The sequence below is a fragment of the Sminthopsis crassicaudata genome, chromosome 3, assembly GCF_048593235.1.
Source record: "Sminthopsis crassicaudata isolate SCR6 chromosome 3, ASM4859323v1, whole genome shotgun sequence".
Lineage (NCBI taxonomy): Eukaryota > Metazoa > Chordata > Mammalia > Dasyuromorphia > Dasyuridae > Sminthopsis > Sminthopsis crassicaudata.
In genome coordinates, this window is record NC_133619.1 from 573730728 (window position 1) to 573756041 (window position 25314).

Sequence of the window (25314 nt, forward strand, 5' to 3'; positions counted from 1 at the left end):
ATAGGATTGTAGCTCTGGAGCTAGAAGTGACTAAATCTGTCTCTGGGATAAAGATCAGTGAATTTAGAGAAGATTTCAGTCTATGAGTCTAGATATAAAATGTCACCTAAACATGTGACATATACACATATTACGGCTACTTTAGAGAATTAATTTAAAAATTTGGAGGAGTAACATTAAATGACATAATCTTGGTATTTCTCATCGGATCCAAATATTGATAAATATAAAACAAAAGCACTCAAATACATGCCGTATTAGAAAAACGTCCCTAACGATGCTGTATTTTCAGAATCCCCCAAATTTAACTTTTAATTCAGGATTATGGCTTGTTGCGAAGGTGGGTGGGATTGAGGGGGAGGAGAACACTGACGGACAGTTTTTCCTCAGAGAAGAAGTACTGCCAATGGAACCTTAGAGGACACTAAAATAAAGTAACACTGCCACAGCAGTGCCTACGTTGATGACATTGCTTCTCCTTATTTGAAACCTAAAGTTCAACTATTTTCCCACTTCCCCTGCAGAGGGATGACAAGGGAATGAACAACGGGCATTTCCCAGAGGCTTATATGACCCTGCCTCGCTCTCTCAACCACTAAGCTTATTTCCTTTTCCTCAAATGGAGGTTAACGCTCACCCTACGCATATATTAGGGTTGTTGTAAGAGTCATAATAAACTAGGAAAGCTCTTTGAAAAAGTGCGCTCCATATGTTGTACCTAGGATATACCATATTTAATATGTATGGGAATGCCTGCCATCTAGGGGAGGGGGTGGAGGGAAGGAGGGGAAAAATTCGGAACAGAAGGGAGTACAAGGGATAATGTTGTAAAAAAAAATTACTTATGCATATGTACTGTCAAAATGTTATAATTATAATTATATAAAAAAGAAAGGTGCGCTTCTTGCTTGGAGAGGGTTGAAAGAGAAGGTGCTCTCCAAGGTCCTTGTCCTTAGAGGAATGGCATTAGCTATCTCCGACTTTACTGAGATTTAGAACGGAAAGAAATGCTGTTCAGCGTCTAATTCCACCCCTTTATTTTAGAGGAAAAAAAGGACATAAATGGCGGCTTGCATTTGGGTAAGACTTTCTCCTCCTAACAGCCCTGCAAAGGCACGCGCATTACACAAAAGCGATGTTGTTTATTATCCTTACTTTACAAATGAGGCAACTGAGGCAGAAGCGGTTGAGTGACTTGCCCAATGAGTCGGAACACTTCCTAACTCCGGGCCAGTGACAGAGCGCCGGTGCGGGGCTAGGCGGGGAGGAGACCTCCCAGTCAGTGCAGCTGAGAACGGACCCACCGAGTCCGGCCTTCCACTCCTGGCCCGGCCTTCCCTTGATCTATAAACTGTCAGGATCGGGAGTCCAGTCCGGACTTTGGGTGTGACCTTTAAGCTCCCTGGGACCCCGTTTCATCACCAGTAAAATGGGAAGACTGGATTAAAATGGACTCTAAAATCCCTCCCTGCCTTAGATCTTAAAATTGTTCCTCAGAATCACTAAAAATAACACGTGCGACAGAGGCCAGCCTGGACAGGCCGCGCAGGCGCACTCCCCTCCCGAAGCCGGTGATGTCATGCGTGACTCCCCGCACCACCGGAACTGAGCGACGGACATCCGTAGCAAGTCGGACGGAAGGGAGAGCACACGGAAGCGGCAGGAGTAAGAGAAAAGTGTTGTTCAGGGGAGAGAACGCGTGGCTTCCGGTTGCCTTCTTCATTCGCCGCCGCGATGTTCTCTCGTGTTTCGGCTCTCGGGCCCAGCCGCCCCCTCTTCCTTCGTCTTCCCTGCATCCCTGGTGGCTCTGAAGCGGCGATGGAGACTCGGGGACCGTGGTCTCTCCTCGGCCAAGCCAGGTACTCCCTTTCTCCCCTTCTGGAGCCTTGGGGTCACCCTGGCAACCGCGCGTTCCTCGTGCCCCGCCCCCGTGACCTTTGCCCTCGGAGCCTTTCCTACGCCTCTTCCCTGCGACCTTAGGCTCGGGCCTAACATTGAGCTCCCTCTGCCCCGTTCCAGTTGTGTTTGTCCAGACTCGTGCTCTCCTCAGCCCCGGCCCTTCCCAGCTGCGGGAGTTGGGAGTTAAAAACACTCCATCTCCACGATTTCCCTCTGCTGTGAGAGCACGCCAGTAGATGCGCAACAGTAATCAGGTTAGCTGTAAGAAGTCGCATTAGGTCATTGGAGGAGAGCTCCCGTTCCTGCAGTATCACTTCCTGTTCCGTACTCCATTCCGAGTTTTCCCCACTTTTATCACAGAGCGTACTGGGCGTGGAATCAGCAAGACCCTGTGCGAGTCACGCTGCCTCAGTTTCCTTATCTGTAAAATGGGTTGGAGAAGCTCCCGGTGTCTGCCGGGAAAATCCCAAGTGGAGTCAGCAAGACCCTGTGCGAGTCACTTCGCGCTTCCTCAGTTTCCTTTTCTGTAAAATGGGTTGGAGAAGCTCCCGGTGTCTGCCGGGAAAATCCCAAGTGGAGTTAGGGCCAGTCAGAGGGAACAGCGAATTTCCATAAAACTGTGTTTTAACAGATATTTATGAGTGACAGCCCCCATTTGCATAGTGATTGGTCTACGTTGTCTCCTTTGATCCCAGAGACGGTAAAAGTAGTGCTATTAAATAGTAAGTAAATTTGAGAGGGGAGTAGAGTTATATTTTTGACTAAAAAGTATACATTCAGAGTCTTGTACACCACTGGAGTAGCAAATAAAAATAAACTCTTAGATTATCTTCACATAATAGATACATTTCTTTTTCCTTTTCTTTCCTCTTCAAATATCTTCTCTAGGACAGAATACAAAATCCAGAGGTATTTTGGTACAAGCAGTGTGATCTACAGAAAGAAAAATAAGTCTTCTGTTCCTGATGCCAAGACTTCTGACAATGTTCCCGATGCCAAGACTTCTGACAATGTTCCCAAGAGCCAGGATGAAAAAATGGAAAATGCAAATAACTTGTTGAATATTTTAAAGAGTATGAAAGTTGAATTAAATATGTCAAATGCGTTAGAGGACAAAAAAACTCAAACAACCAATAAACCAAGGAAGAAGGAGGTTAAAAACTTGGGGAGGAAAAGTAGTGTAAGTCAGAAAGTTGTGAAAGATTCTTCACCTGAGAGGTAAGTTGGATTTTCATTTGAACGTTCCTTGATACTCCATTTTTTTCACCTTTGAATTTGTACTGTTTAAACTTGAGCTTTTAATTAACAAATAAATGATGTTTTCCCTTCATTCTAATCTAATTCTAGTACTTCATCATGATGTGTAGATAATTCTGAGTTATCCAAGACTATGTCATTGATATATAAATTCTGATAGGTCATACTAAGATAGGATAGTAAATTTTGACAAAGTAGATGACATACCTTCAGGTTATAGGAAAAAAAGGCTATATTCTGAGAAATTTTCCACTAAGAGAACAAATATTTCCCGCTAAGAATAGATGGAAGTCAGAAAAATTAATCAGAAGGCTGTAGAAGGAATCTTAAGAGTTGAAAAGTGCCTGGTCAGGAGGAGGTGAAAATAGAAAGAAAGGGAAGATTTGAGAGTAACTGCCTAACAAAATTTCAAATCATGAAGTTACTGAAGAAAAACATGAGCACCATCAATGTAGTAATGACTGAAAAAGTATTGTTAATTTCATTTTATTTATCTGTTTTTAGATTGAAAATAATAAAACTGAATGTTTGCCAATTTTACATAATTAAGACTAATTACTGAAATAGGTTTAGTCACCCCACTTTGTTAGCTTAGAATAATGAGCTTTATAATATATACATACATATTAATGCAAAGTTATTATAAGATTAAATGTGCTTCAAGAAGATTTAAAACCAAAATTATATTGGGAATCTTATGTTTATATTTGACTTGTTAAGCTCTAAAACTAGTGGAGCTATGTATGACCTGGTGTAAAAAAGAAAGAGATTACAAGACCGTCTGTTTGCTTTTTGCTTAAGAGAGAAATGTAACATTATATAACATTCTATTTTCTTTCCTTTCACATTCTTCTTCAGTCATCAATCACTGAGTCCTGAATTAGTGGCTGCTGCAACTGCTGTTGCTGATTCTCTTCCTTTTAACACACAGTCAGTCAAATCAGAGTTGCTGAGTCAATTGAGGAAACATGAGAAAGACTTCAAAGCACACCAAGGAAAAGAAACAGTTAAAATAAGGTTAGTAAGTGAATGGCAATCTTCATAATGGTACCCAAAGTAATCATTTTTTTCATTTAAATGAGATGGCAATTGTAACTTGATTTAAATTATTCTTAAAAATACCACACAAGTTAAAAATTTTATCCATCAAAAAGCTACTTTTAAAAATAGTAAAGTAAAAAGAAACTTAGAACCTCTTTTTAAGGAAATATTCCTGTGAAAGGAAACATTTTTCTAAAAGAAGTAAATTGCTAGGTGTATGCATGACAAAATAAATTCTTTCTTGGTCTTCATAATCTTTGACCTTTCATTAATTACAAAATCTTTACACTTAACTTCTTGACATTCCCATAGGCACAAAATTTTGAATGTAAATTGCAGAGAAAGAGAAGCCTAATTATCCTAATTAGCCTAATTACAAAGTTATACATTTCAAAGTTATGCTAAAAAAAAAAATCAAGGTGAAACATTTACATTTTAAAAATATTTTGTGGAGGACTCTGGAAAAACTAGAAATCAAATTTTACTAGAGGAAATTTGTATGTCAGTCTTGGTAATTTCTGTTTTATTTACCTGTAACATTTTTTCTTCAATTTTCATTTGATAGTTCTTTTCTTCCTCCTTAATGTGTTATACATACCAACTCCAACTCTACTTTCTGAGAAGTTTGAAACACAAAAAAAAATAATAGATCTGGATTTGGGTCTAAATGTTCTACTTTCTGCCCTCCCCCCACTTAGTATTTTTTTATTCTTTTACAATTATATGTAGGGATAATTACCAACAATAACTTTTTAGTTCCAAAACTTTTTTTAGTTCCAAACTTCTCCTTCCTTCCTTTCTCTTCCCCCTCTCCAAGACAGCAGAAATCTAATATACATTGTACAATCACATTAAGCATATTTATTTCCATATTAGTCATGTTGTGAAAGAAGAATCAGAACAAAAGGGAAAAACCACACACAAAAAAAGTGAAAATGGCCTGCTTTCAGATTCCATAGTTCTTTCTTTGAATGTGTATAACATTTTCCATCATCAGTCTTTTGGAATTATCTTAGATTGTCGTATTGCTGAGAATAGTTAAGTTTAGCATAGCGAATCATCATACAATGTTGCTATTATTGGGTATGATGTTCTCCTGGTTCTGCTCATTTCACTCAATATCTGTACATGGAAATCTTTCCAGGTTTTTTTGAATTTACCTACTCATCTCCAGTATCATCTTAAGCCCAGATTTTTCTCTTTATTTACAGTTTCTGCTTTGATGTTTTCATTAATTCAAGAGGTTCAAGTATCTATGCAGATGATTACTAATTTTATAGTATAAGTCCCAACCTCTCTGTTAAGCTTTATTCTTGCATTACCAAATGCCTTGCAGTTTTTAGATCTGAATGTCCCATGAGCATCTCAAATTCAACATCTAAATGCAGTTCATATTTCACCCAAGACCTATTTCTATGCCAAATTGCCTCACTTCTGTTGATGACATCACTATTATTCAACTCACTCAAGTTCACACAGTTGGCATCATGGCTAATTCTTCATTCTCTTCCTAAGTAATTGCTAGATATATGTTAGCATGACAAAATAAATTCTTCCTTGGTCTTCATAATCTGACTTTTTATTAATTACAAAATCTCTATACTTAACCTCTTGATGTTCCCATAGGAACAAAATTTTGAATGTAAAATTGCAGAGAAAGAGAAGCCTAATTATCATATATACAAAGTTATACATTTCAGAGTTAGTTGCCAAAGCTTAATAAACCTACCTACACAGTATTTCTTATGCTTGACTCCTCTCCATTCACAACCTTGACTCCTATTCAGGCCCTTGCCACTTCTCTCTTGGCCTCTTGAAATAGCTTCTTTATTCATCTCCCGTCTTTTAGTTTATTGCCTTTCCAATTCATTATCCACCTAACTGATATATTGATATTCCTAAAAGAGAACCAAGTCACCTTCTACAGAAATCTTCAGGGCCTCCCTCTTCCCTCTAAGATAGACTACAAAATCCTTAGCCTCTTATTTAATATCTTCTGCCCATCTTATGAGTCTTATTCCATATCACTGCTAATTAAACTCTCAAGACAGTCCTTCTTCTTAAGGAATTCACATTCTAATAAAATAAAAAATGATAGGCAGTTTCAGCTAAATATGATGGAAGGTGATGATGATTTTTAGGTTACATAAACAAAGCAAATGGTTGTACATTTCCTTTAATGTAATTTCCACTAATAAAACCATATCTGTTTTAGTTGTTTAACCATTTGACTATGTCAAGGATGTTGGTGGCAAGAAGCATTCACTTCTACATGAAAATTGATTCCCTGAAGGATGGCTCTTGGAACTGAGTTGGAAGCAGAATCTGGGTGATGGCATTGAGGAAGGGCTGTCGAGGACATGTAGGGGTCCAGGGTTATCTCTATGGGGACCTAAAGGAAAATTGTGATGGAAGTGATAATGGCGACTTGACTTGCTTGGCACTTACTACTTCTCTTTCCTTCAGGGTACCCTGCTACTTCAACTAATGGCATTTGTTCCCTGTGATTGACATGTGGTAGGGAATGGCTGGCTCTTTCTCTACAAAGATCCCTTCTATGGATAATTGCTTTAGTGGCTGGGTTGGAAGCAGGGCCAATGTGTTGGTTTGGGAAGAGGGCATTTGCATAGTGTTTCCAATAGCTCTTGGGTTCACCTTCTTGTTGTATAAGCCTCTTTCTCTCTTCCCTTTGCTTTAACAAATCCTTAACTGGTTTCAAATCACAGATTAGCTACCATTTCCTATTGTGAGGCTTTGGGCATCTTCTCCAGCCCAGTTATTAGCTTGTATGTGCACATGCTTCTCTCTCTCTCTCTCTCTCTCTCTCTCTCTCTCTCTCTCTCTCTCTCTCTTCTCTCTTTCTTCTCTCTTCTTCTCTCCTTTCTCCTCTTCTTCTCTCCTCTCTTTACTTTCCCTTCTCCTACCCTCCCACTCCCCAGTTCAATATAACTTTCCATGAGGTAGGCTGTTTTCTTTTTGTATTTGTATTTATATCTCTGGTGCCTTCTTTATAATGGACACTATTAACTAATTGAATTGAATTTTCATTATCTCATTCCAGCTTTATCTGTCTGCTTGCTCTCCTCTGCCTCCTGATTTGAAAACTTTCTGTGAGGGATATGGATAGTGTGTTAAGTGGTTTCACTCCTTTTTAGAAACACATTATAACTCATTCTCATAGAAGATACTTCTTGAACTTTTTCTAATTGCTGATTTGTATCTGAATTCCTGTATTTTTATCAGTTCCCTCATTCCCCGGATTGGGCAGTTTTTCGGGTTTTTAGGTTGGGCAGGTTTTCAGCTTTTTTGCCTGAGTTATTTTCCAGTTTCACAGACAGTTTTAATTTTGTTAGTTTTTTTCAGGAACTTGGTTGGGTTTTTTTTGCATAAATGAGAGCATTTATGCAACTGGTTCAATAATTACTAAGCATCATCCTTGAGATCAGCACAGTGCAAGGACATATTCCTTTTTCTCAAGGAATTTTTTAAAACATTAGGGAGCACTCTACCTATATATAGTCTAGTAGTAGATACCAGTCAGTAAAGCATTTATTAAAAGCCTACTAAGTGCCAGGTACTTAGTGAACTTACATTTTATTGGCAGAAATAAAAGTATATAACTATATGTAAACTATATATAAAATGTATTACATAAAAATTGATAGGTCATGGGGATCATGAACTAATGGAGAGTAGGAAAAGGCCATGTGTAAAGGTGGTACCTGAGCAGATTTTTTTTTCTTTTAAATTCAATTATTTAATATGTTTATTTTTCCCCAGGTACATTTAAAACAATTTTTTAATATTTGTTTTTAAAACTTTGAGTTCCAGATTCTTTCCCTTATCCTCATTTCTAGGCCCATTTAATTAAGAAATCACATGTAAAGTTATGCAAAACATTTCCATAAAAGTAATGTTGGGAAAGAAAACATAGGCCTTCCATCCTAAAAAAGGATCTCAAGAAAAATAAAGTGAAAGAGAGAGTGTGTGCTTCAATCTGTATTCAGACACAATCAGTTCTTTCTCTGGGTATGAATACGATTTTTCATCACAAATCCTTCAGAGTAGTCATGGATCCTTGTGTTGCAGAGAATAGCAAAGTCATTCACAGTTGACCATCTCAGAACATGGATTACTTTGTACCCTATACATTTTACTTTGCTTAAGTTCAAGAATAATTTTCCAGATTTTTCTGAGAATACCTACGAGCAGATTTTCAGAGGATTCAAGGCAGAGGTAGGTGGACATTGAAAACCCAACTCTAAGGCACTGAGTGAGGCAGTATTATGGAAAAGTGTATTTTCCATATTTTCCATGTATTTTCCACCATCCATCTAGGTGGTGAATTAGCTAATGAGCTGGCCTCCAGTCAGGAAGCCCTGGACAAATCATGTAAACTTCTGAGAGCCCTGGACAACTTTTAGACTAAATTTGCAGAGCAGTTAGTCTTTATTGCTAACACACATTTACTCACTGGAGAGGTCTTTAGTTGATGAAGTCACAGGTTTAATTTTGACCAAAAACAAAGGTAATTTGTTTATATAATGAGTGTATTGGAGATTAGGAAATGTTGAAAGGGAAGATTGCTACCAATTTGGGATATTAGAAAAAAACTGATTCTGATGATGTTGATAAAAACTGTTATTTGATGATGATAAAGGATAAAACATTTATTAAGCCTCTGTTATATGCCTACACTAAGTGCTAGAGATACAAACAGAAAAAACTGGAACAGTCACTGCTTACATTCTAATTGTGAAAGACAGTACATGAAAAAAGTTTAGCTAAAAGCAAATAGAAAGGTCCAAGAGTCTCTACATTACATTGGGAGATCATATAGTAGCATCAGGGGTAGAGTGATTGGTCCCCATCTCTAAGCCCTTGAGCAAGTAAGTAGCCCAGAAGGAAGGGGCAAGGCAAGAATGAATTCACAATGATAGTCTTATGAGACAAGTCAGCTTTGTGAAGGGCAATTGAATGCTAACAACAGAAGCCCAGTATCAAAAGCACTGATGGAAGCATCAGAGCATCTCCCTCTTACCAGCTAGGTTACTTTGGGCATGACATTTAATCTCTTTGAAGAGCTCATTTTACTCATCTTTAAAAATAAGGGATTTAGATTAGATGATCTCTGTAGTTCTTGTTATCTCTTGACCTATTAACCTACAATCATAAAGATATATTAGCAAAATGTTAGGATCATAATGGCCTTTAAAATTTTGTCTCTGTGGAATTATCAGCCAAAACTGTGATACAAGAAGATGTTGTGGGAAGGGAGTAAAGACCAATTGTATTCTTTGTTTTGTTTGGAACCAATTAGTGGTATGATTTCACAAGTTATGTACCCTCAGTTAAACCATATCATCTTCATATATTAAAAATGAATGAATTGATCTTCAAGGTCATTTTCATGTCAAAAATTCTGTAATTCTTAAGTGTTGAAATGTATGTAATCCTTAAACTTGTAGTTTTTGCTTGTTAGGATTATTTGAAAATCTAATTCAAGGATTTAAAAAAAAAGTTAAACATATAAGTGAGTAAAAATTTTTAATAGATCTTTATGAAAAGTTGCACATTTAGATTTTATAAAGATACACTAATGTTACCTGGAAATTGTCTTATAAAACAAAACTGTTGTACTATTTGTACTCAAGGAGTAATTGTACCTAAGATAATTTCAAAGGTGCAGATTGAAGCATGCTTTTTTCATATTATTTTCCTTGGTGGGTTTTTTTTTTTTTCTTGGGTGCCACATGACTAATATGGAAATATACTTTGTATAACTCACATATATAATTGATATATATATATATATATTTCTTTTCACAATGGGCAAGGGAGGGATTGGAAGGAGGGAGAGAATTTGTAACTCAAATTTTTTTTTTAATGTTTAGAAAAACCAAAATATCTATTAGAACAAAAGTAAACAGTATTAGAATGCTTTTGTGTCTCCTTTTTTACATGCCTAAAATTCTACAGCCTTTGGTTGTGTAATAAAATATGAAATTATGAAATGGGGTAGGTATTCCTTATTCTTTGGGTACTTGCCTAGAAAGACCACAACTGGCAGCAGGAAAGAGGTGCTAGTCATACTTTTAAGTATTGAAGGCAAGAAGTCATAAAAGCAGAGACAAACAACAAAAGACTTACAGAATCAGATGTTGATTTTCAAATAGGAAAATGGTGTGGTGAAGAGGGAGAAGCAAAGAATATTACTCACATAATCATAGATTAAAGCTGGGAGCACTAGGCAACATTTACCTGATGAAGATAGAAGAGGACTTGGGGGGCAGGAGTTTGTAGTTTTATCTATTTAGGAATTTGGGGGTGGGAAACATTAATTAATATTTCAACATTATCAGTAGAATTGTAAAGTTAACACATCCTTATTATCTCAAAGTTATCAGGACCTTTTTTTTTTTTTTTTTTTTTTTAAATGTTCTGCTGGTCTGGAATTTGTCTGGAATTAACAAAACCCTGACAGCATTATATGTTATGGCTTCTTCTGATTCAGCACATATTACCAGGATATGAATTTTGATTAATATATGATATGATTTACAAATTATGCTCCTTTGATCTTTGGGACAATTTGTGTGTTACTCTCAGCTTCTGCTTTTATCTCTGGCTATTACTAGTGCTTGTTATACTGGTTACTTATAAATTTGATATATTTACCAGAAGGGGAGAAAGTTCCAGAAGGACCAGAATAAGATATAGTTTTAACACAGTGTTTTCTTTTTTCTTTTCTTTCTTTCTTTTTTTTTTTTTTTAATGTAATTCTTAGGATCATTGTTGTATCATTTGCTTTCTTTTATTTCTACTTTTCCTTGTGTGTTTTATATTTTTCATATCAATATGACATATTATTACCTTAATATGAAATATATTTGGCTATTATCTAGTATTAGACTTACATGTTGTTTTCTCAGTATTATTTTGTTGCAGTTAAGAAGCTAATTCTGATCAGTAAAGAAATTGGTGATTGAAATAGGAATGATGAAAATCTATGGAGAATTTTATCATTTTAAAGTTCCTGATAGAGTCTTTCTCCATTTGATAAATGATCAGTGGATAAATGATCAATTCTCAAAACTATCTAACATCTGAAGAAACACTTTAAATCAATAATTAGAGAAAAGCAAATTAAAACAACTCTGTGGTTCTGCTTCATACTCACAAGATTAGTAAAGATGACAAAAATGGATAATGACTCGTTAGCGGGGTTAAGGGTAAAAAAGACATTTATTGTTGTTGGAATTGTAAATTGACACAACCATTCTGGAAAGTAATATGTAACTCAATTCTGAGAGTCACAAAATTGCATTGCCTTTGACACAAGGAGATCTTTTTCTGGATCAGTGCCCAAAAGAGAGCAGTAAAGGAACAAAAGGGCACATATGTATAAAAAACTATTTACAGAAGCTCTTTATTTAGCTGTAAAGAACAAGAAACGGGTAAGGGGTACCTATCATTTGGGAAATAGTTGAATAAGTTATATAAATGGTTAAAATGATGTAAGAAATGATGAAGGGCACAAATCAGATATAAACTGACAGAATCAAGTGAGAACAGTATTTACAATAACAACATCCATAAAGACAACTTTGGTAGATTTCCAGAGGATTGATGATCTATTGTGCTACCTCACTTCATAACAGAGAGGTGATGAATTCAAAATATAGAATGAGATACATTTTCTTTTTTACCTGAACAATATATAATTTATTTTGTTTATCTGTGAATGTCTGCTATAAAAGTTCGTGATTGGCAATGAATATGGACATGTAAAACATTTAGATTTTAAGGAAGTAAATTTCAACAAGATCAAATAGAAGACAGTTATAACTCTTTAGCCTAACATTGTAAAGTAGAAGACAATTTAAAAGAAATGGAAGAGTTTCACAATTGAAAGTCTGCCAACACAAAGTGAATGATAACATTTTCCAAAAAGAACTATCTGATAAGTCCAGATTTTTAAAAAATTATAAGAAGAGGCATATGACTAAAGAAGTCTTCCAAAGCGGCATAGACCTCCAAAAAATAGAATCAAGAAGGCTAAAAAACAAATGAGACTTGTTTTTTTAAAAGGCTAGTGATAGAGGAAGAGTTACTTCCCCATCCCCAAAAAATTTATTAAAATTTGGAGGGAAAAGGAGGATGAAGTCTGCTGTAAGGAACACATGGTATAAAGCTAAACAATTCAGTGAAAGCAGAATGAGAGGAAATATAGATAGAGACCAAGTGACTATTTTAAGAGTTCATAAGATATTAATATAATTGTTAAGGTTTTAATGACTTTAATTTCTAAGATTTCTGTGTTTCTGTTCTATGAAAGACTTTAGGGGTGAAGTTTTTAAGAATCTATAAAATTATTTCTCACTAAGTTTGAGCAAGTTCTTTCACTCAGATCTCGATATTACTTTTTCTCAGCTAGAAGTAGCAAAGGTTTATGAATCTGTCATTGTTAAAAATTGAAAAAGTTTTTAGATGTTCACATATATTTTAACAAGGAATTAGTGATCTGAAGTGACTTTGTTGTAGATTGTAGTTATATTGAAATTATCTTTTGTTCTTTTAAACTCAGAACTTATGGTTTAAGTTTGAAGGATTGCTATAGTTTTTAATGCAGAAATCCAAAGAACAAATTACAAGAGATAAAATAAAAAACCTTAAAGAGCAGTAGTAAGGGAATATTACCTGGCATTTTGTATAATTGCTGGTTTATACTTCTCAGTTTTAAAGTGTTTATAATGATGATATAAATATTAAGTAGCATGAGTCATTATTGCATGTCAGAAAGCCTATTACTGTTTTGTGGCTAGAATTTTCAGTGGTCATTTAGCCATTTTTGTTTAAATTTCAGTGAAATAATTTCAGATATGAAGATTGCCAAGTCATCTGCCCCTCGAACTTATGCCAGACCAGACCGTCAAATTCAGTTTGATGAAGAACATGGATTTTTGTCTATAAAAGAATCGGTGGATCTTAATCCTAGGAAGAGGTACTTTAATTCTCAATTTTTATTTGCTCCATTTTCCTAACTCAGACTATAAATTTCCTTCTATTCTCTTGGTTATGGATTTTGACTATGTATGTTCCTGTCCACAAAGTATTAGACTGAAGGTGCATTAAAATTTATCCTCCCAGTCTGTACTACCTCATTCTGTTCACTGGAAGAGGATTCAGCATCTGTACATATATATATATTATTCTGGGAGCATTTATATTATAGGCTGTTTGAAATCTTCCATATTGATTACAGTTTTCCTGATTTGGACTAGGTAAACCAGACCACATATTAAGTAAGCAGTCTTCATTTGGCAGCTTTGTTTTCAATTGTATGTTAGTGACATAAAGTAAAATTGTACCAGCTTATATTAACATATTCTAATCATTTTCTACAGCAAGGGAAAACCTTGCTATTGCTACCCTAAAATATCAAGTGCCCCAGAGAAATTGTTGAAATGATAGATCATTTCATTAATAATGATAATTTGTTAGATGTCCATTCTTCTTTTTTTGTTGTTGATTCTGCAGTTTAATTAGCTTCCATGGGCTCAATTATCATGTCTACAGAGATGACTTTTAAATCTATATACAGCCCTACTCTCTCAATTCAGTGTTAGTTTTGCCTCACCAGTAGTTAATGGAAATTTCTATCTGCATCTCCTATTTGTCACATTCAAAGAATAACTCATAGTCTCTACCTCTCAGCTTCCTAAAACGTCCTTCCTCCACATGACATTCAAGTGTTTACTATATGTTGAGGCCTAAGGATTCAAAAATGAAAATAATAGTCCCTGCCCTCAAGGATCTTATATTGAATTAGAAGGGATACAACATCTGCACAGATGAATAGACAGTAATTTCAGAAGAAGGAGAAAGAAAAGGCCTTGGTAGAAATTGGCATCTGACCACTGTTAAACTGCTAGATCAGTGGAATTTTGTTGGTATAACTTCTTAGATTTTTGCAAAATATTTGCTATCATCTCTTATACTATTCTTATGGAAAAGAGGAAGATACGGACTAGAAGAGAATTGTAATTATATGGATTCAGACTATGCTGTTAATGAAAGGAGCTCCCCATTGGAATTACCTGGAGATCTGTGCTTGCCTTTGAGATCAGTGAATTTTTTTTTTTTTTAGTTAATATAATAGTAACTTGAAAGATATATATATTGCCTGTGTTTGTGTGTGTGTGTGAAGATAGATGTATCTATCTTTACACACACACACACACACACACACACACACACCTCCTGTAGGGGACACAAACTGGGAAATATAGTTTACATACTACATGATAAAGTCAGGATTTAATAAGATTTTGGCTGATTAGAATAACTTTAAAAAAATTTAAATCTGAAACAGATTAAAATGGTACAGAAAATGTATGATATTTCTGTCTCCCACCCTCTTTGAAGCACTTATGATGGATGAGAAGTGACTGTCAAAACTTGGGAATGGTACAGTTTAAAAAAAGTGATTTCTACCCCACCCTGTCAGCTATATTTTGATACCTTGTTTGGGAAGGTGAGTAGTAGAATGCCATATTCACTCCCCTCTTCTCAAATGTTTCCCAGCTATGTCTCACCAATTAAAAGATTGTTTATATTAATGGACTTCCCTATTAAAATGCTGGGAGTTTAAACTGATAAACTTCAGTTCCTACCTTATTAATCAGCTAATTAGATGGCTTAATACCTAAATGAGATTTCTTCTGTGGGAGCTCTTTGAAGTGCTAGGAAAGTGGGGAGGAGTTGTTATTTCAAGTTCAGAGCAGACTTGGAGGGCTTTGAAAAATCCAAAAGACTGTTTAAAAAAAAAAAAAAAAAAAGCACTATGGAGTGAAACCTTGGAGGTTGAAAAGAGGAGAAAAAAACCCAATTCTGCTCTGATGGGGAAAATGGCTTCATAAGCTATGGAAAATTGTCTTTCTACCTTGAATGCTGTAGGTTGCTGAGCTTCATTTCTCAATGGAAAATCATTTTACACAAACAGGAAGGCTTTAAAATGCTATGTCACACTACTCACACTTGCCAGATTTCATTTGCAATGCAGATCTATGTGTGTATGATCCAAATCTATGCTTTCATTGGCTGTAGGAAACTTGGGATGAGGAAGCTTCTATTACCAGTGCAGATCAGTGGATGTGCTCTGCATTTTTAAAGGTGTAGAGTTGCCCAGAGTTTAGAGAGGCATTTGCCCAAGGCTATGTGGTCAGTATTTATCTAAGAAATGACCTGAACCCCTGACTCAGATTTGCCAGCCAATTAATGTACTGAGTTTTTTAGATCAGGAAAAGAAGGCTAAAAGCAGTTCAAAAGACCAATTAAAAAGCTGGTTTTTAATATGTCACATTGGCATTTCACTTTGAAAATTCTGCAAATAAGAGCAGGAAACAGTGAAATATGAAACTTCATTAGAGTGAAATATATTTGCAAAAAGAATGAATTTCAAGTATAGGGAAAAAAGATTAACATGCCATTAGTTATGATTAAATAAAAGACTTAAATAAAAGACCATGGATATTCTAAACACTGAGACTGCTTTGTGAGTTGGAACATTTTAATTTACCTGTTATTGCTTATAATTAAAGTTTACAATATCTTGTGTAATTAAAAAGATCAGAAATGGTATTCTTAATATTGAAGTTTTTAATTGCTAAATTAAGATTTGATAGTTTTGCCATTACATTGGGTTTTCTTATGACTAAAATGGAAATGAGTCAGATATAAAATTTTGGGATATAATTATCCTTTCAGTAGGAATTTTGGGGATTGAACTGTATTGCCAAATTAATTGTCTTATGAAATAAAAATTCAAATGTATAAGCCTCATTGTATCTTGTTAAAAGATCTGGTTTGGATCAGTTAGTTTTAACTTGTGCCTTAAAAACATTTCATGTAAAAATTTTTTTTTTATAAATAACTTAAAATTGGAGCATATAACTAATATCTGTCTGCCCAGGTTGCATGTACCTTCGGATTCTAATGTTTATTGTGCAACAAGAAAATGATATTCGCACACATGTATTGTACCTAGACTATATTGTAACACATGTAAAATGTATGGTATTGCCTGTCGTCGGGGGGAGGGAATAGAGGGAGGGGGGGTAATTTGGAAAAATGAATACAAGGGATAATATTATAAAATATATATATATATATATATAATAAAAAAAATTGGAGCATATAAAAGTGATCTTTTTATTTACAAAACATAAATATGGGTAATTTTTCAACATTGATCCTTGCAAAAACTTCTGTTCCAGCTTTTCCCCTCCTTCCCTCCACCCCTTTTCCTAGATGGCAGGCAGTCCTATATATATTAAATATGTTAAAGTATATGTTAAATACAATATATGTATACATATTTATACAGTTATCTTGCTGTACGAGAAAAATCGGATCTAGAAAGAAGTTAAAAAAAAAAAAAAACTGAGAACGAAAACAAAAATGCAAGTAAACAACAGAAAGAGTGGAAATGCTTTGTTTTGGTCCACGCTCATTTCTCATAGTCCTCTCTCTGGATGTAGCTGATTTTCTTCATTACTGAATAGTTGGAACTGGTTTGAATCATTTCATTGTTGAAAAGAGACACATCCATCAGAATTGATCAGCATATATTATTATTGTTGAAGTATATAATGATCTTCTGGTTCTGTTCATTTCACTTAACATCAGTACATGTAAGTCTCCCTAGGCCTCTATGAAATCATCCTACTGGTCATTTCTTACAGAACAATAATATTCCATAACAATCATATACCATAACTTATTCATCCATTCTCAAATTGATGGACATCTACTTAGTTTCCAGTTTCTTGCCACTACAAAAAGGGCTGCCACAAACATTCTTGTACATACAAGTCCCTTTCCCTTCTTTGAGATCTCTTAAGTATATAAGCCCAGTAGTAACACTGCTTGGTCAAAGGATATGCGCACTTTGATAACTAAAAGTGATCTTAAGACATGTTTTTCCTTCTTTGGTTTTAGGAAAGGATTATTCATGGGGAAGAGACTTAATGTTTTCCCTGTGGATCAAACAACACCTGAAGAGATACCTGAAACAGGTTGGTTATGAAACAACAGCAACCACAAATCCATTTCTCAAAGACCTCAATGCATAGTGACATATTTACATAGTAATAAAGTATCTGAATATTCTATCCTGTTAGTTGCCTAAATCTTAAATAGAGGTGGTAGCTAATTACATCACTGGTTTCTCCAAATGAACACTCTCTTTTCTTGGAGTAAATTAAATATTCTCAATTATGTGAGTACAAAATGTTATTCGGTATAACAAATATAAATAAAGAGGATAACCATATTCTTTCCCCCTTGTAATTAGTTTTTATCCTTCATATTCTCCTATCTTCTTTTTTAAAGTTAGAAATAAAATTCCTGGGGCAGCAAGGTGGCACAGTGGATAGAGCACCAGCCCTGAAATCCGGAGGACATGAGTTCAAATCTGGTCTCAGACACTTAATACTTCCTACGTGTGTGACCCTGAGCAAGTCACTTAACCCCAGCCTCAGAAAAAACAAACAAATAAATAAATAATTAGAATTCCTCAGTTTAGCTGTAATTAGAGGAATGATTTTTAAATATGTTACTTAGAGGCAATGGTATTAAGTACTGCTTCATTTCTTAAGTAGCCCTGATTTCAACTCTAAATGAGTTGCTGTGAACTAAAAAAAAAAAAAAAAATTAATAAGATAACACTTATTAAGGACTTACTGGGTGCCAGGTACTCTGCTAGGAATACATAAAGAGCCAAAAAATAGTCCTTACCCTCAAGTTTTGAATAGTCTAATGGGGAACACTACAAGCAAAAAGATAAGTACAAATAAATTGTATGAAAGTTGAATAGGAAATAATTTAAAGTGGAGAGACATTAGTCCAAGAGAGGTTGAGAAAGGGTTTTTGAGGGCCATTCTTTTGTTTTTCTGGTGATGAATCCATCTTTACTTGCATAGACAGCCTTCCTAGTTTCTTGAATTACCAGAACTTTTATTTCATTTGTATAATGCTTGCTAAACCAGGATCACCTCCATGACCTAATGAGATATCAGGGTAGGTCTTCAGCAGAGGAAATCATGTTAAAAATGTTTCTAATATTGGTGGCCTACAGAATTAGTTTAGAACATGGTCTGAATGTTTCTTTGACTTTTTTTTTTTTTTTAGGAAAGAAACTCGTTATCTAAATAGCCCATTAAGGCTGAAAGAACTTACCAATTACAATAAAATGGTGAATGATACCCACAGGACATTTATCCTGAGATTTTCTAAAAAATGTTTGGAAGAAAATGTATTAAGTGGCTCTAAAGCCACTTTGGATTACAAATATGACTTAGTTATCTAATTTATCTATACAGATTCTATAATGATAGTTTTTGTAGAATGTTGTTAATTAGATTTTAATTCAAACCACATCTTAAAATTTTCATTGTATACAAACTTGGGCTTGTAAGTCATTAAATTGAAATTCTAGTGTCACATTTTATGGAAAGTTGACTTCAGAGGGACACCAAGCTGAATATACATAAGGTTCAAGGGGAGATAAGAAAGGTAAGGAGGGCAGAAATGTGGGGAAAATTGTAATTTATTTTGTTATATTTTATTTATTAATTTTTTTCTTTTCTCCAATTTCTAAGCGAGTTGTATTACAAAAGTTAATTTTTAAATAAATTGGTGATTTGCAACAAATTTTCCTATAGAAACAATGTATGTAAGGATTACATTCCACAAAATACATTCCTGTCTATAGACAGCCTATAGAAAACTGTTAAACTTACAAATAGGCTAATCTGACAGATTTGGCAACATGTATAATGTGCTTTTATGGGAAAATACATTTTATACTGTAAAAGGATATGCTAAGTAAGGCATTGGGAACCCATTTCCTCGTGTGCACCAAAAACAAAGATTAATTCTTTTTTTTTTTTTTTAATTTTATTTATTTATAATTTTTTTTCACAGTATATATGCATGAGTAATTTTTTTTAATAATATTATCCCTTGTATTCATTTTTCCAGATTATCTCCTCCCTGCTTCTACTCCCTCCCCTTGATGACAGGCAATCCCATATATTTTACATATGTTACAATATATCCTAGATATAATATATGTGTGTAAATACCATTTTCTTGTTGCACATTAAGAATTAGATTCCGAAGCTATAAGTAACCTGGGTAGATAGACAGTAGTGCTAACAATTTACATTCACTTCCCAGTGTTCCTTCTCTGGGTGTAGTTGTTTAACAAAGATTAATTCTATAAATATATCTCACAACTATTGCCCATGAAGTACATGGCAAAAAAGTAACAGGTTTTATGTGTGGGAGGGGTGCCTAGAAAACTTTATATCTAGCTTTATGTGGTCTCTTCATTTCCTAGATTATTTGAAAATTGATGTGATATATTGACATTGCAGAAAGTATGTACTATCAAGAATGATACTGATATAAAAATCAGAGATACTTCCAAAGTCTTTGAAGCCCTTCTCTTTCAATGGTTACAGTTGAAATTCCTGGATGCTTTTTTTTTTTTTTTTTGTATTAGTGATGATAGTTACATTCTTACATAAAATACTACAAGGTGCATTGCCTTTGTAGGAAAAGACATTTTTTTTTTTTTACTTATTTATTTATTTTGAGCAAATAGGAAGTTAAACCTTCTCCATATTAGAAGAAAGCCTAATTCATTCAGATCAAAACAGTAATAACCTTTTTAGTAGTTCCTTAATTATAGCTAATAAACAAATAAATAAATAAACAAAAATAATAAAAGCGATAAAAATAAATAAGTCTTATGAGCTTTATCTTATAAATATCATGAATCTAAAAACCTAGTATTAATGTTCAATTTTAATTTTTTGCAATAAAGATCTTTATGGTTACACTTATTTGAAGTAATTTGTTTGCTACAGAAACATCACCGACACTTTGGGATGTGGAATTTGCTAAACAGTTAGCCACAATAAGTCAACAACTTCCCCAGAATGCTCTTGAAGAGATGATCCAGTGGACAAAAGAAGGAAAACTTTGGACGTTCCCAATTAACAATGAAGCTGGTATGTCTTCCCTCCTCCCCCCCTCCAAAAAAAATTAGGAGATGGAAACTTTCTGGTAGATATTCTAATTTAAGATTCATATATGTCTATTATTTTGACTAAATATCTAAATATTTACCTTAGAAAGGATTTTTAGAGAAGTTTGAGATAAGATTTTTAGATTTATTTTTATTCCTGGCAACTTAGTAAGAAATTTAAACATGAAAAATGACAAGTTAAATGTCAGTTCTTGATGTCATAGAATAATAAAGATTATTGTATCCATTTAACTAGTCACAACTTTTTACATTCTGAAGAGATTATGGTATAGCAGATTTTGAATTTGCTTTTTCTTAGCAGGACTTTAAGAATGTTCCTGAGGGGCAGTTAATTGGTGTAATAGATAGAATGCCAATCCTGACATCAGAAGGCCCTGAGTTCAAATCTGGCCTCAGACACTTAACACTTCCTAGCTGTGTGACCCTGGGCAAGTCAGTTAACCCCAAATGCCTCAGGGTGGGGGGAAAAATGCTACTGGAATGATAGATATGGAAGTAGGTGTAGAGGAGAACTGTACATGTTTGGCATATATTAGATTGCTTGCTGTCTGGAGGATTGGGGTGAGAGGAAGAGAGGCAGAAAAATTTGGAGCACAGGATTTTGCAGGGGTGGGTATTGAAAGCTATTTCTACATGTGTTTTGAAAATAAAAAGCTATCATTAAAAAAAAAAAAAATGTTGTTGAATTTGAAAGGTCTTATAGGAACTTTCCATGGGATGCCATGATGCCCAGAAAAGTTATTTCCCCAAAGCCTAGGAGGCCTTGAATTGTTAAGAATCTGGGGCCTTTTTTTCTGTTCTGCTTGAAAGCTGAGCTACTTAAATCAAGAGGAAAACAGTCTAGCTACATTGTATGTCCTTATCCTCTTTGCTATCAGTTAAAATGTATCAAATATTTTTGAATATTCTTTTGAATAATTTTCATTCAGAAGAGAGCCATTGAATTTCTTTAGAGATTTGGAACTGGTGTAGCACCATATTACATTAAAATGACAACTACATAGGTCTTAAGAAACTTTAAATAGAATTTTAGACTTTTTGATTTTTAGTTAGTGTTCTAATGGAACTTAAATTTTGAAATGGAAATTTAAAAAAAAACATTGTGTTTTCAGTTGAATAATAGAATGAAAAAATTTAAATATGCCAATCTTTCTTTGTACTTTTAATTTTTAAAGAAGCTTTTTTGAATCTTGCTGAAATTTCTCTTGTCATATTTGCAATTTTGCTATGCACATACTTATGTATTACATATGTTTATGCATGTTTTAAATACATGTGTATATATGTTCATGGACATAAAAAAACAGAACAAGATGAAATTAGTTTTAAAAAAACAGACCTTTTCATCTAAAGAAAATTATTTGATTTACTCTTAAAAAATCAGTGTTTAATGCAAATTGGATACTTTAATCACTGACAAAGTTAACAACATTTTGATAAAGTGGTGTTTCATTAGATATGGCCTTGTATTATTTGCTCTCAATAGCTGCTTGTATTGCTGTACATTTTAAAATTATTTAAAGTATAACTTGAATCTGAAATGTCAACAGTATTTCCTAGTGCAAGAGGCTACCAAGTATGGTTATAAGAGGGTGAATCAGGGTACATCGTCATAACAACTATGAGATTTGTATTTCCATTCCATTATTTCCATTTGACAAACATCTTGAATTTCAGTGCCTAGCAAAAATTTATCTTAAAGTCGATAAAGTCATTGAGAATGTTTAGTCTCTAAGAAAGGGGGAAACATCTGTTTTGATCAGTCAGGGAAGAAAAATGTGACAGGTATCTATATACATTGCATATTATTGATGCTGCGGTGTAGGAAAAGGAGGTGTCTCATTTCCAGCTCCTTAAGACATTTGAATATCTGAAGGAAAAACAGGAAAGAAACCATGGAAACTTTTTGAATTTGATCTCCCTCTTCACCACACATTTGTAAACTTCTGAAGACTTTGAGGAACCTGTACTGTGACCTGGTTCCTCACAATAGGAGGCTATTTTCCTTTTGTTGTCTTTGGTGTTTAATTTTCATTTTTTAAAAAGGGTTATCAGATACCATGTTTTTCTCATTTGTCATTAATAACTTCCATGAAGATTTACACACATTCCTTTGGCAAAGGAAATTCCATTGTTGCTTTACTTAAAACAATCTTTATTATTTATGAAATAAATTAGTTTTTCTTTAATACAAGGATTGAACAAATGTGAGCATTGGAACATTATAATGCAAATGTCATTTTCTGTATAGTTAACCTCTCTGTTTTTTTGTTTTTTTTTTCTTTTCTGGTATCAGAAAGTTAGGAATATGTGTGTGTGTGTGTAAGAGAGAGACAGAGACAGAGTTAGAGACTGAGACTTGTATATATGTATGCACTTAAAGCAGCATCTAAATTAACTTTTAAAATTCAAAGTAATTTCAGTTCCTGTTTTTGAGGCTCTCTCTTTCACAATTCTTCATAGTCCTTGGACATTTTAAGAGGCTGTCAATTAGGTACAACAATATTTTTTCCATGTTTTAAGCATTGGCTTAGGGAGAAAGTAAATCTTCTGTGGATTTGATTATTCAATAAATTTAGGAACAATATAACAACACCCAGTTAACAAGCTTTGTTCCTTGAATATGTACCCAAGAAAGAATTTTTAATCAAAACAATAATATTTCCATTTGGGGAAATAATGAGATGTTATCTGAAGTCAGTAATTCTCTATTTTGAATTATATCAAATATAATTATTTTGACTACTTGTTCCCTTTTCCTTGCTACATTTTTACAATACATGACAAAGAATAAGCCATTTTGGATATGCTCAATTTATTTGATGGCCTATTTACTGAGCACTTACTTTATGCAAGGCACTCTGCTTGAAGTAATGACAAAGAAGTTTTAATATTGTTATAAGAACTCCAGGTAGAGCCCTTGATAGTATGTTCTTTGACACTTATAGTCAGAAGACCTTGCTAGAACAGGCTCATGGGGGTAGTATAGAGAGAAACCCAAGGCAGAGATTCTTAATCTTTTTTTTTTTTTTTACATCATCGACACAAAGGAAGTAGAAACATAATTCAAAGTGAAGCAAAAATAGTTTGGAGATAATTGTTATAAACTAGTGCATTTTTTTTTTTTTTTTTTTTTTTTTTTTTTTTGCCATGGCACAGATATTAGAGTGATACTGGAATAAGTTCTTGGAGACCCTGCCATCCTCTTATGTGTATTTCTTAATTCTATTTTATTTTTTCATTTACTTTAGCAGTTCAATCCTGAAATAATAGATGTTTTTACTTGAGACAGTCTTGGCTAAAATGATTACTGACCCCTGATAGTACAAGGGTAATGAGAAACATGATTTGTCTTTCTCAATCCTTGCACTGTCTGCCTATTCTAGACTTCCAAAAAATAACAAGTAGCTAGGTCACTTCAAATTTAGGGGATAGGGATTGGATTTGTGGTTTCAGTGTTGGATGAAGAAGCTACCTCTGCCATTCAGATTGGTATCTTCTCTGCATCTCATACATTGGTGGGTCTGTTTCTAATGTCATGGAAGGATGCCAGTTTATTTAATAGATTCAGCAAAAATACTTCTTTTTCAGCTTACAGTGGGTTGCTTATTAAAATGACATTGCTGTCCTTATGTGTGTCTCGACATCACACACTATAAAAAGAAAAAAAAAATCTCATCCCCCCCCAAAAAATAATCATGAGAAATTCAGAATTAACTACAGAACCAGTTTACAAAAACATATATGGGAAATAAATATGTTCATTTTAAAGTGTTTTGTGAAATAAATCTATTTTATTTTTAATTGGTGGAAAGATCAATAAGCTGACTCAGTTTTTAATATATTTCTGATTTATATTTGTATATACATTCAAATTGCATGTGTTTTGGCTCTTTTTCTAGGTATTGATGATGATGGTGCTGATTTTCACGAACATATATTTTTGGATAAATACCTGGAAGGTTTTCCAAAACAAGGACCAATTCGTCATTTCATGGAACTAGTTACTTGTGGACTCTCAAAAAACCCATTTCTAACTGTTAAAGAAAAAGTTGAACATATAGAATGGTTTCGGAATTATTTCCATGAAAAAAAGAATATTCTTGAAGAAAATAACATTCAATTTGGTTGAAAACATGGACATTTTTATTCTTTTGGAGATGGACACTATCACAGAATAAAATAGAAATTTTATTTTTCCCTTTAAGTTAATTTGTGGTAAATGCTTATTGTAATTGATTTGCATTACAAAAACATTAAACTGTTTAAGAGATTAGCCATGGTGGCTGAAAATATTCTTAGTTGTAAGATTTCATTATATTAGATAATAAAAATTATTCCATGAAAATTGTCAAGCTACAAGGATTCTTAAGACAAATATGAAACAGGAAACAGTCTCTGCTTTCAAGGAGCCTCCCATGGATATATATGCTGACAGCAATTAAAAAAAAAATTAGGAATTATATTTTACAAGCAAGAGCTGAAGGTAGAATTGCTTTTTTTGTATGAAAGGCTAATCATCTAAAATGTTCCATGCCTCCATACGGGATGCTTTAGAACAAAGCTTCTTAAACTGGGTCTGAGTGTGGGTGTTGCAAAATTATTATTTATTATTAGTAAGTGTTTGATTTATATACCTATTTTATGTACCAATATAACTTAGGGTTTTGTAAAATTTTTCATGCAGAAAGGGGTCAAGTTTAAGAAGCCCAGCTGTGGAGAAGTAGCCTTATGAAAAGAGATAGCAGTATGTTTTGAAGATCTTTCTAGGACTTTTTTTTTTTCCTCCTGCTGTGTTAGGTCCTCTCTCATGTGTCTGAGAGCCCATGTGTCCCATAAAGTCAGATCCATTTAGTTGTCATGTAACATGTACTGATCACAGGATAAACTTGATTTTATGAGCAATATAACTTGAATTTCAAAAATAAGGAAACATTGAAAGAGTGAGCTCATTCTTAAATTAGAAAGTTAAATTATTATTTTCCTGGAACATAATT

General features: G+C 34.0%; 1 protein-coding gene across 1 annotated transcript; it reads left to right on the forward strand.

Annotated features, from left to right (window-relative positions):
* The first annotated feature begins 1131 nt into the window (after positions 1 to 1131).
* Positions 1132 to 24610, forward strand: MRPS31 (mitochondrial ribosomal protein S31). The gene is made up of 7 exons (XM_074304845.1): positions 1132 to 1859; positions 2788 to 3117; positions 4015 to 4173; positions 13064 to 13201; positions 17200 to 17276; positions 20136 to 20279; positions 24220 to 24610. The coding sequence occupies exons 1-7, from the start codon at positions 1735 to 1737 to the stop codon at positions 24447 to 24449; spliced, it is 1203 nt and encodes a 400-aa protein (XP_074160946.1). The 5' UTR covers positions 1132 to 1734; the 3' UTR covers positions 24450 to 24610.
* The last annotated feature ends 704 nt before the right edge of the window (positions 24611 to 25314 follow it).